Here is a 12,977-nt window from a genome sequence, read left to right as displayed (position 1 = left end):
TACATGACACGAGGTATCACTCTTCATGGTTCGATATTCCTTCACAAAAATTGAACAGGCAGATGTTTGTGACCCAGCGTTTTCCTCCTAAAGTAAGGCACCAAAATTTTGTCACTGACATTTCTATGGTTTCATTAATTAGTATTTTGCCCTATATTCTATCTAGAATCCAAGGTCACTCAGGACCTCACATCAATAAAACAGAAATCTTTTCCTCTCAGTATTCAGGCCTTTTCGGCAATATGCTTCTCCATACTCCATGTGGACGTTGATCCTAGTGGGACAGCAGTTTCTCCCATCTCTGTTGACAGCCGAGACAGATAGACAGGAACACATCCCACATCCCACTGTGTGACCCATATTGAACACTGGATTTCAAAGGAAGTTTCTTCTCAACTGAAAAGGTGAAGCAGTACCCATCGCTATCTCTGCATTCCACAGTGTAACAAGAAGCCCATTCCAAAGTTCTGGCAACAAACTTCACAACCCAAATAGGCTTAAAGCGACATAAGGAGTAGCACTTCTCTGCAGATACAGACCAAGCGTGAAAAAATACTTCTGTTTTTCAAAAATATCCTCTGTCTCCTGATAAACAATCACAGAAACAGCGAATTGCTCTCCCATCACATCTGCACATCCTTGTCACACCAGAACACAGACACACATACGCTGATATCTCGCCCAGCTTTGAGTGAAGTTTATCAACTTCAGGTAGTCCTACCTGGTTAAATAAATTATCCATAAAACTGCAGTGTTATAAAAGCACTTGCCACCTCATTATCAGAGTTATCTGATGGCACAACAAGATTTTTTTGTTTCTTAACATAAGCAGCAGTTATGTTTTCTCTTACACTGCAAATATACATCCTGGTGGATGGAGGTTCCCAACTCACATTAAATATTGACCTGTTTTGATGATAACTTGGCTGCAATATTTTTGTTCTGTTTGGAAAATTCTCTACAGAAAGGCCACTAAGGAGCAGTGATCAAGATTTCCTGGCTCCAAAACTTCTATCGTTGGGAAAGAAAATTAAAGAAAAAAAAATAAAATCAAATCTCTTACTCTAAGGGAACAATCTGGTGGACTTGGCAAAAGTAGCTGTTGTATTAAGCTGCAGTATTTTTAGAGCATTGAAGAGATTAAACAGTTGTGAATTCTAAAGCTTAAAGGAGGCTTACTTTCAATATGTTTTCCCTAATTTTTTTTTTACATGAATTAGTAGAAATTTTCAAGTCTTTCACTCGGACAGATGCTGTGCAAATCACACTGATACACTGATACAGCACACTCTGTCTGCCGTCCTGCTCCCTGAACTCTTCCTCCTGCCTAGAGAGAAATATAAGCAGCAAGCTACCAGATCACTGTTAGTGGCTCGATCGACCTTTCTGAATACAATCCTTCAGCCAACCAACCGCTACACTTATACAGAACTGTGCTGGCCAAAATAGTAATCCCCACAGAGCAGATAAAATACAGTGCTGCCTGAAATAATTTTGCTCGCTCTCACTTAAGCTTTTACTTTGTGCAGACATACCCTGGTTTTCTTCCCTTATATTTACAGGGCTGTTGATGGCCTCACTGAGAAAAATGGTAAAATTACCCCGCCTTCAAGTGGAATAAGCCTTTTTGGACAGAACAGCCTACTGGGAAGTCTCGGGCTTTTAAACTGAACTCTTTCCAAAGACACTGATATTCCAGTAACTACCCTGAGAAAAGTGCTATGACTTGGCCCGTTTCAATAGAAAATATTCCACACTGGATACAATTATTGCTCATCTGGAAAAGTCTGGCATATACAAAATTGCCAAAACTGCCCTCATTTCTGAAGCGAAGACATAGAAGACAGAATCATAGAATGGTCCGGGTTGGAAGGGACCTCAAAGCCCATCCAGTTCCACCTCCTTGCAATATGCAGGGACACCTCCCTCTGGATCAGGGTGTTCAAAGCCCCATCCAACCTGGCCTCGAACACGTCCAGGGATGGGGCAGCCATAACTTCTGGGCAACCTGGGCCAGGGCCTCACCACCCTCACAGTAACAAATTCTTTCTAAGGTGTAATCTAAATCTGCCTTCTTTCAGTTTAAAACCATTCCCCCATCTTATTGCTACACTATCAAATCGCCCTATCAATATCTCTGAGCCAAATCAATAACCCTATCTCCCAGCCCTGTATTCTTTGTACCAGACTTTGTTCCCATCTTAATCAAATCCATCTTTCATGTGATCAAAACGGTGAGAGATGTCCTTCCTGTCACAAACAGGACTTGCTGCTCCGATCAGATATTTCACGCCCTACTCTTCATGCCAATGACTAAGGTGCACCGCATCAGTCAGAATCTCTACCACACAGATATAAAAAAAAATTATTCAGTACCTCTTCCGTGCATACATTGTCATTTATTGCTTTTTGCTGTTATTCTATTTAGTTTATCTTACCTGACAACTTTAGTGCCATTCCGAAATATTTGGATATCTACTGCATAATTGCCATCAGCGTGGGCTATCAAGTTGATTTCTGAGAACTCTGCCTATGAAAAGAAGACTCACATTAGTCTCTCTGGTTTATTTTACCTTTATTTTCCGAAATCTCTTAAGTATTAGCATCTGAACTGCTGACAATATACATTTGGAATACCACGAGCACTAAGAGGATAGTGACCCAACAGTAACTGCAAGATATGACACATCACATTTGGATAAATTCTAATAAAAACAAAGCACACAGTAAAAAACTTTAGGAAAAAGCACTGTGGGGCAGCAACAAGTGCATCTCCTCATTCGTGTCTGCATAGGCGTGTAGACATTTTTGCTTTGCATAGGGCTATCAAAGAAATTAATATAGACTCAACAACCATTTACATAAAGTTTTGAAGAAAATAGTACAAAAGCAATTTTAAATTAACTTTATAATAAAGAGAATGTTTTCTTACAGCATATAATGCCTCTTTATGTACTTTACCCATTCCTATTTCCTTTACGTGCATTTATTCTTCTTTTTAAAAGATCTGGTGCTAACACACAATGTAGTCACAAATTTCACACATAAATAACTTTTTCAAAGTGTCTTCTCACACTGGAAAAATGGAATTTAAAAGGAATCACTTCCATACTCTGAATCTACAGTTATTTGAAAGGAAAGGACAGGATGTTTTTCATTTATCCACAGCCTTTCATCAGCTTAAACTCTCAAGGCACTTTACAATAACATTACACAGCAGAATAATTGAAATGCAGCCAACTGTCTTCTAGTGGGCAAATAAAAGCGTCTTTGCTATCCCGGACACTCAGACAGAACAGAGCGTCAGAATTCTCATTAGTCTCCTCTTGAAAAACAGAATCACTGAAAGTCTTCTTAAGTAAAATCCACGTAGGGCTTTCAGAATTCAGTGCTCAGTTAAGGCAAGTGTTGACTACTCCAACCCACGTTCCAATTCAATAGCGTTAGTGTCTGCCTGATTTCAAGCCTGGATGTCTCCTCACCAAATCCTGCACGCTTCTATCCTCTCCTGGATCGGTGTTGCAGGGTTCTAAACACAAGGGGCAGGTTTAAGACCACTGTTAAAGCCAGTGCAAATGGTAAGAAAGTGAAACAGTTGTAGAAGGGCTGACAGCACTAAGGAATCATTTATTTAATCTCATTTATATATTTATATAAATATATTATTGCTATATTTACATAAATAAATAATATATATCTATACATTCATTTATTTTATATTTATATAAATCATTTATTTAATTAATTATTTAATATGAGATTGACAACCGAGCTCTCCAATCACTAAATCAGATGAAACAATTACAAGGCTTCACAATACAGATTTTGCCGGTTAAAACTTTCATACGTGATAGAAGACATCATATGTTATAGATGGGCTGCTGTAAGTGGTATAAAAATAAACCAGTGCTCTGGTGCCAGCAAGAGAACGCTAAAGCAGCTGTTAGTAACTCTGTTGGTATACGACTGTCACAGCGTCGACGTGTTACCAAGTGATCAGTAGAGTTCAGCAACCGGCAGTCTCTTACTGATTACAGGTGATTCCGGACCTACAAGAAACCGCATGAGGGAAATTCTAGGCTTACACAGAGCTTTTGTTAATATTAAAGAGACAGTGGGTGTGATGCATGGTCTGAGGTAGGTGTGAATGGTGTCTGGAGACAAAACAGCTTGTCTCCTTTTCCTCGTCTCTCCCTCAAAACTCTTGAAGATCCCTGGCAAAGCTTTCCATGTTTCCAAGCCAAGAACATGGGCAGATATTCAATGGTGTAAAGAATGGAGCAGAGCTCGATGCTGTACCATCACAGTGAATGTAGATAAGCTGAATCCACACAGCTATTGATAATTTCCCCTCACTCTTTGAGATTCTAGTGAAAAAAACAATTCCGTTTAAGTACTGAAGCTTCTTACAGAAGTATCTTTCATAGAATTTGAGACTGAAAAGCAGTGAAAAGGCTTATTTCCTTCCTTAGCTTCAGCTATCTAGCTCAAATAAAACAGCCGTCATCCTAAGGCACCCTGACTTAGATCTCCATATTTATTCAGCACTTTTTCGAATCTCCGTGTGCAAGCACTGCATCCAGAGCGTGTGGATATTCTTAAGTGAAGCAATCAGTCCTACGAAGGCAACATGTAATTCATGGAGCGGCTGGGACATTCACAGTCTCTAAGCAACAACTTCTGAGTATGATTTGTTTCTAATGCTGTGCAAATTATGGTCAGAATCTTCTAAAAAGAGCCTCATCGGAATGAAACACAAATCTTTGAGTGTTCTGCTTTATGTGTGACACGGTTTTGAAGTACAAAGGACTACATATCTCTCTATCTATACATACATGCACATATAAGTATGAATATACAGCTACAAAAATAACATTCGGATTAAGTCATTTAGTTACCTGTTCAACCTTTATGTCATATTCTCCATGGACCTTTTTTCCACGAAAAGCCTTGGCCCTGCAGGAAAAGAGAGAGAAAAAAAAATCAAGGCTATACGTATCTGTAATCAGTAGCTAGATAAAGCTTCCTGTGTGATAAAAAGCATACAAAATGTGATTTTCAGCATTACAGGGTATATTAACCTGAAATATACATTTCACAATTAGCTATTCGTATCAGTCGAGTACCAGTAAAAAGATGCAATCCTGCTCTCATTAAAATCAACAGTGCCAGTGGAAGGTCATTTCAATGTGAGTAACTTCCAAACAACTGCTCATATTAACCTTTGTCCACTTAGTTAATTTCAAAAAAACACTTTATTGAAAAAAATACGCTTAAAAACTTCACCCTCTTGTTAAAGAAAGTATGAGAGGTACTGGAGGCCGCTGCCACCTCATTTGCAAATGTTCATTTTACTAATTAGTTTTGCTTTTTCTAAACGATGACTAGAGACAAGGTAATTAATCTGAAGGAGGGTTTATGAGTAATTATTATGCACGGGATTGCTATGATAAAGCAGAATCCAATGATTCAGTCTCCCAGGCCCAACAAGCAGACGAGGGGCAATGGGTATAAACTGGAGAGGGGCAGATTTAGGCTGGACATAAGGAGGAATTTCTTCACCATGAGAGTGGGAGGCCCTGGCCCAGGCTGCCCAGGGAAGCTGTGGCTGCCCCATCCCTGGAGGTGTTCAGGGCCAGGTTGGATGGGCCTTGGGCAGCCTGAGCCAGTGGGAGGTGTCCCTGCCCACGGCAGGGGTTGGAACTGGATGGGCTTTAAGGTCCCTTCCAACCCAAACTTCTCTATGATTTCCAACATCTGGCAAAACACAATTACGTTAAACTAAACTGACCTCATCAGTGAGAGTAATGTATCTGCAACACATCAAAACCGATTCATTATTGCTTTGGGAAAACCCCTTTCCCACTGAGGGCCAGAAGAGTTTTGCTATTGGTCTCAGTAGTGGAAGAACCAAACTTCATAATAATCAACTGAAAACACTGCATCTTAAGCAACGTATTTCTTAAGGCTATCTTGGGTATTATGGATAACAGGGGGTAGAAAGCAAAGAAAGTGCTTATACTGAAACAAACAGTAAAATACTGCCCACCGGTTAATTCTGTACAAAGACACAACTAGTAAAAAGAAAACAATCAAGAGCTTTTGCATTAGTGGCTTGTACGATTTTCTCGTAATACATACATAGGAAATACAAAGTCTGAAATATTATATAAGGTGCACACTCAAGATAATGCTATCAAATATTTTTGCCAACTCCAAAACTAGATGTTCTATACGCTGTATCACATGCCTAACAGAGAAACACTATTCATCACTTATTTTTCTTCCCAGTTTTTTTTCTGAAATTTCACATGAACACGAAAATTGCCCCTTGAAAACTCCAAAGATGTCTGGACAAGGCTTATGTTTCATAACACTGTTTATGTTGAGGCATCAGCTGGACCACGTGCAGGAAAACCAAGGACATCTGTGTTACCCTGGGAGAAGTCTACCAAAGCCACAGAGCAGAGAGGAAGGTCTCATGTTTGAAGAGAACACCACAGCTGTCCCAGGAGCAAAGCAACTGATCATAACAACAGACAGCTTGGAGGCCTCTTGGAAAAACTAAGATTTATCACCTCAAAAAATTTCAAACCTCAAATCTGACCCCCTTGAACCGAACAGTAATGGTATTGTTGAATTCTTCTGGGAACAGCATGAGGTTTTATTTCCGATGCAGAAACAGGTGAGGTAAATGCATTTCCTGGACACCACATAACACACATTTAATGTAAATAGAATTATGTCGGCTATATAACACAGTAAATGTTATAGCGAAGCTGCTTCTGCAACGCTGAAAAATAAGCTTGGAGCAATACTCAAGTTTCTTCAAAACTGCATGGTAACTTGAACGTGATGGAGGTTACATCTCCACAATGTTTACCCTAACAAATATCAGCAACTGAATACTGCTTTATGAGAGAAGATGAAAATAGGAAACCACAAAGAGCCAAGGAGAGGCTCATCAATTCTTTACCACTAAGTGCATTTCAGGTATTGGAATGGGCTCAAAAACATTAGTTATGGTGAGATATATTCCTTTAAATTCAGTCGTTCCACTTAAACATCATTTAGATGAGGCAACCTTTACACCACTGAACTCTGGTGCGATTCACATTTCAACAAATGACTTCAGCTTTGAAAATAAACAGTAATAGTAAGGACTGACTGAAGTTACGCAATCTGAGGCTTGAAAACAAATACGACATTTCAATATTTAAAGAGACTTAATTGCCAAGAAGTTTTAAACCAATAACTTCTATAAAAACGTGTAATGCTCAATAATATTCCCCAAATGTTGAGCTACAACTGCAAAACTTTATGTTGATTTTTCTAAACAAACAACTTACAACAAAAAGTGATGACTCAGCCATTTTGGAACAAACTAGAGAATTCTTAGCACGAGTGCAGCAGACCCAAGGTCTCACTTTAGTTCCTGCAGATATCAAACACAGCCATGCTCTGCTGGAATGATTTCCTCTTTACAACGAGAAACGTGCAATCCTATCAAAGACATTTTGTTCTTGCTTAATTTTTATTTTTGCACTGGGAGGAGATGGGGAACAAAATTCTTTGGTGTAATTGATGTACAGAATTCCACTGAACGTAGTTTGAAATTCCTGTTACACCTTATCACCCTTAGTACTGAGCACAGAATACCTGTGTATCAACTCTCAGAGCACCTCCGTAGGATGGAAGTGATGCTTGAAGGAACTCCAGGAACGGCACTGGAGAAGAGGGGGAGGTTGGCTGTCAGCATGAGCAAAGCCTGGAGAAGAGAAGGCTCCAAGGAGACCTTCTAGCGACCTTCCAGAATGTGAAGGGGCTACAAGAAAGCTGGAGAGGGTCTGTTCACAAAGGCTTGTGGTGATAGGACGAGGGGTAATGGGTATAAACTGGAGAGGGGCAGATTTAGGCTGGACATAAGGAGGAATTTCTTCATGAGGAGAGTGGTGAGGCCCTGGCCCAGGTTGCCCAGAGAAGTGGTGGCTGCCCCATCCCTGGAGGGGTTCCAGGCCAGGTTGGATGGGGCTTGGAGCAACCTGATCCCGTGGGGATCAGGTGGAACTGGATGGGCTTTGAGGTCCCTTCCAACTCAAACTATTCTATGATTCTAAGAGTCAACACAACAAATATGCTCCAGGTCAGGTTCCATTTGGCTGCCCAGTGTTGATGATTTCTTGCATTGTATGGTGGGAAGAATAGGAAAGAAATCTGTACCAAGTTAAAGATGCTGAATCACAAGTCTAACAAATAAACACTATTTATCATTTATTTTCCTTTCCGAATTTGTTTTGAAATTCCATATGAACATGAAGGCTGTCTCTTGAAAGTTTTAACGATGTCTGGACACAGTTTAAAGTTTTATATTGCTGTTTATATTGAAACATCATATTTAACTGAGCTGTATTCATCTGAAACTCACTGTGTTGTTTTCCAAAGCCTAAAAGTAGAGAAAAAGGACAGCTACGTATGCGAATGCTGCCTACTGGAGTTATCAGCATGATGACTTATAGTCAGAATCTGCTCAGAATATCTATGCATGACTTGCTTCACAATTCATTTTCTGGATATAAACCTCACATATTTAAAACTAAACAACGATAGAGTATACAGTTGCCATGGATGCAGCCCAGTACGAACTCATACTACTTACTGAACTGTGGCGCGGACCATGGATGAAGTACAAATCACTAAAAGCATTTCAAATACATAAAACCAGACCCAAAATATTTCCCTCTTAAACTACACAGCATCTACGTACACGCCTGCAGCATCTCACCGTGCCATGGAAGTAACGTGGTTTCATTTCACATGAATGAACAAAGCATTGAAACCGGTGCTGCTTTTGAGTGGCAGCAAAATCAACGGGAAAATAATTTGCTAACCTGCCACAAGCTCATACCGCTTCACTTTGCATTCTTTAACGCTGCAACAGAGCTTAATGGCAACAGTTTTTAGTAAAGTCAAAAGCACGCATCCAGTAAATCCCTGAGGTCCGGTCCTGCAGAGCACTGCTCCTGCGTGCAAGGCTCCTGTTTTCCCAGCCCTGCACCCCCTCCAGCTCTGCAGTTTGCACTTCCAGCTCAGTGCAGCACCCGTACTCTGCTTTCTGTACACGCAGAGTAACGCGCAGAGGGATCGGTTCCATTTCAACACTGATTACTGGGCTTCTCTGAACACCAAACTGGGGAACGAAATACTGAACCCATCAGTATGAAGATTGTATGCTCAAAAATAATTACAGTGCCAGTTTAGCACAATAGGGCAAAGGTTGGTTTGTCATTTTGACCAGGAGCACCCTCTAGAGCACAAAACTGCAGATTGTCAATGTTTATACGCTCGCAGAGCATTTCCTTCAAGCAAGGCAATGTGCATATACATACACACACACACATATATAACCACACACACATTATACATTCACATAGAGGTCTCAAATAAGCAGTTAACTGGCATTGCCACACACACGTAAAGATTTCAGCATCCTGCTGACAGAGAACCAGCCACACTTTCATGTTCAAGTCTCACACACCAACCTCAGCGATGGAACAGAAAACGCCAAAGAGGTTTTGATGTGCTGCTGTAATTTCATGTTGAATTAGGAACAGTCAACCCACCTCCAGCACTCCGTATTTTCTATTCATTTAATGGAAATTAAATTTACACCTATTTAATTTTTCTGTTAATTATATGACCGTGTCTAAGATATCACCAGCATTTGCACTGCTCTGTGATCCACAGAGCGCTAAGAAGACAAGACATTGGCACAATGCAGTTGGTAAACCTGTCGCCCACCCCATGAAAAAGTATTGAATAATCTAATGAAATTACCTATATGACAATTAACATTTCAGTGATATAAATCTAGGCCCATTCTGGAGGCCGTGCTTATTAAGAGAGCAGTTTTGAAAACAGTTTTTTTCAATATAAAATCAAAAGAATTGCCCAAGGAACTAAAGGCTTAAAAGCACGATCACAAACATATCATGAAGCTGCAATAAAGGAGCATTTAAAGGAGTAAGATTATTACCTCTTCCATAAGCAGAGGATTTTTAAGACTGTTGTAAATACAAGAAACCCATTAGAAACTTGTTAGAAGTAACTATTGAAGAAGGCTGAGAGAGTTGGGGTTGTTCAGCCTGGAGAAGAGAAGGTTCTGAGGAGACCTTAGAGCGACCTTCCAGTACCTGAAGGGGCTACAGGAAAGCTGGAGAGGGACTGTTCAGAAAGGCTTGGAGTGATAGGACGAGGGGCAATGGGTATAAACTGGAGAGGGGCAGATTTAGACTGGACAGAAGGAGGAATTTCTTCACCATGAGGGTGGTGAGGCCCTGGCCCAGGTTGCCCAGGGAAGCTGTGGCTGCCCCATCCCTGGAGGTGTTCCAGGCCACGTTGGATGGGCCTTGGGCAGCCTGAGCCAGTGGGAGGTGTCCCTGCCCATGGCAGGGGGGTTGGAACTGGATGTGCTTTGAGGTCCCTTCCAACCCAAAGCATTCTATGTTTCTCTAATTCTAAGATCTGTATCGTATTTGCATTTTATAGGACCAAGTCCACAAACTACTTTTACCTTCACTGGTGATGGCTACACTCATGAAAAAAACAGAGAATAAACCCTTTTCAGTGGAGGATTTTCCCAGACAGTAGCACAGCTGTCCAAAGAGATTCTAAAAGCATATGAAAAAAAGAAAGTGTAAATAATCTATGCAATAAAGAATGCTTATTAAGCAGTGATTATTCCTCCTCCCTTTCTGTGCTCACACACTCCTTGCCCGGCAGCGGCTTTTTTCAGAACGGCTCTGTGCGGCATCTGAAGCTCTGATTCAGCCCAGGCTTTTTCTTCCAATTTATTGCTAGCCTTTTCTTTTTTTAACAAATTATCCCATTCCCTTGGCATATATCGGAATGTTATCTCCTTTACGCAGATTATTTAAACAAAACAGAGCCATTTTATTCTTCCACAGTACCGATGTTCCAGCCCAAGAAGCATCGTTGTTGTCTGAACCGGGAGCCCTTCTGTCTGTCACTCTGCTCTGTGCCTGAATACAGAGTTAGCACTAGAGATCTGATGGAGAAGAAAACACCTCCTACTCTGGATGAACAGCACGCTTTACTGCAAATGCCTAATTTTCTGCCCACTCGAGGTGAAACAAGTGCTCTTTCATGACCAAATGCTTGTCTGCCTTTCTGGTAACGTCTCGAAACCCCACACCTCCGATTATGCAATTTTTGCCATGAGCCCAAGACTTCAGCACAAGATTTATAGTCACGACGTAAGCTCTGTGGGCTTTTTATTTTAAATTAGATGACAAATGAAAGTATTTTTAAATGTTCATTCCCTCATCGCTAGGAGAGCTCATACCCGACACAACATACTCTAATCTTTCCCAAATCTGGTAGACTCATTGGAATGACAACTACGTTCTCCCATGGATAGGTTCATTAACATATTTTGTACTCATGAGATGAACAAGAAGTCCCAACTTTTATGCAGAAAAACATCACCAGCCAGATTACGAAATCGGGCTGCTCTAAACAGCGACGAAGGCTTTAATGGTTCTTAGTGCTCTAAGACTAAAAACTGCATATTTTGCACCAGCTGCTTTAAGCTTCTCAGTTTTATCCACAACAGCCAAGGCCATAATATTGCAGGCTGAAGTGACAAAGGTAAATTTGTCATTTCCAAGTCTCCCTACCAACTCAGAAGTCCATTCTTTCCCACTTTTCATTCTGTTGACACCAAAGATGAAGTAGCACACGCTGTTAATGAGCAGCTGTTCAAAAAGTAAGGCACTCCCTTAAATAAAAGGCAAAGATGTCACTCAACACAGCCACTGGTGATCAGTTTATGACAAGAAAATAACAACCATCAAGAAACAGCATCTAGGGACATTTTTGTTTGCTTTTTTTCCTATTGATATAATGAAAATAAAGCAAGCCTAGAAGACTTCACACTAACATTAGGTAATTTCAGACATCAGAAAGGCCATAAAAACCAGCACAGAGCGAGATGGAATCCATGTTCTCAATAACCTCTTCAGCAGAAATTTATCTGCCTTTTAATTTTTCTATTGATACCGAATTCTGTAAGGTGTTTTAAATGCCTCTAAGCAACATGTGTGACACTGTAAGGGGAGAAAGCGTGAATCATTTATGTCTGGAGACATTACAAAGTGACACTTCATACATAACATGTTGGGCTATCGCGTTGGTTGAATTTTCACCTTTAATGATCCTGCGCATAATACAGAAACTGCACCTTAAAACCCTCTCCGGTCTTTTCCGTCTGTGCCCGTCCTGTAGATGAGATTCCAAACAAACCAGTCAACATCAGGTAAGGAAGCGGGGGAAGCGTGCAAGCGATGGATGCATGGCTGGGATGTGGAAGAGACCCTGCACAGCACCTGAACCTCATTAAGTACAACAGTAAACCTTCTGCCTTAATGGCACACATTGGATCTTCAGCCCCACACAGGGACGAGACCCAGGGAAAACACGGGGTAATGGGAGAAGGAAGGATTGTCACAACTGCCAGATTGGTTTATTTTTTAGATAGATAGATAGATAGATAGATAGATAGATAGATAGATAGATAGATAGATAGATATAGTAGAATCATAGAATGGTTTGGGTTGGAGGGGACCTTAAATGTCATCCAGTTCCAACCCCTGCCATGGGCAGGGATGGTGCAAGCAAGTCTGAGTACCTTTCCCAAAGAGACCCCCGCAGCATTTCCCACCCTTGCAGTAACACTTCTGTGGCCCCACCAATACTGAACATGATTTAAATGAGTGAAGGATAAAGAGGTTTTTCACGGATCAGCAATTGCTTTGATTTTTCATTCACAGCTCCCTTCACCTCCATGGTGTAGATCCAAAGCCTCTTCCCATCCTAGCACAGTGTCATGTTACAGGAATAATAGATGCCCCATTTGTATCAAGATCCCAAATAGTCAGTGTAAAACAGCCTCTGATGTT

At 40.8% G+C, this 12,977-nt stretch overlaps 1 protein-coding gene across 1 annotated transcript in view; it reads right to left on the bottom strand.

Moving 5' to 3' along the window:
* SYN2 (synapsin II) overlaps positions 1-12,977 on the bottom strand; it is a 199,849-nt gene that overhangs the window by 120,153 nt on the left and 66,719 nt on the right. The window contains exons 2-3 of the mRNA XM_054076892.1: positions 4,899-4,956; positions 2,439-2,530 (exon numbers count right to left, since the gene is read on the bottom strand). Coding sequence (XP_053932867.1) covers positions 2,439-2,530; positions 4,899-4,956 — 150 coding nt within the window. The remainder of the gene's footprint in view (positions 1-2,438; positions 2,531-4,898; positions 4,957-12,977) is intronic.

This window comes from Cuculus canorus, chromosome 11, assembly GCF_017976375.1.
Source record: "Cuculus canorus isolate bCucCan1 chromosome 11, bCucCan1.pri, whole genome shotgun sequence".
NCBI lineage: Eukaryota > Metazoa > Chordata > Aves > Cuculiformes > Cuculidae > Cuculus > Cuculus canorus.
The sequence above is the reverse complement of the archived record's forward strand: the minus strand, read 5'-3'. Positions and strand labels throughout refer to the sequence as shown.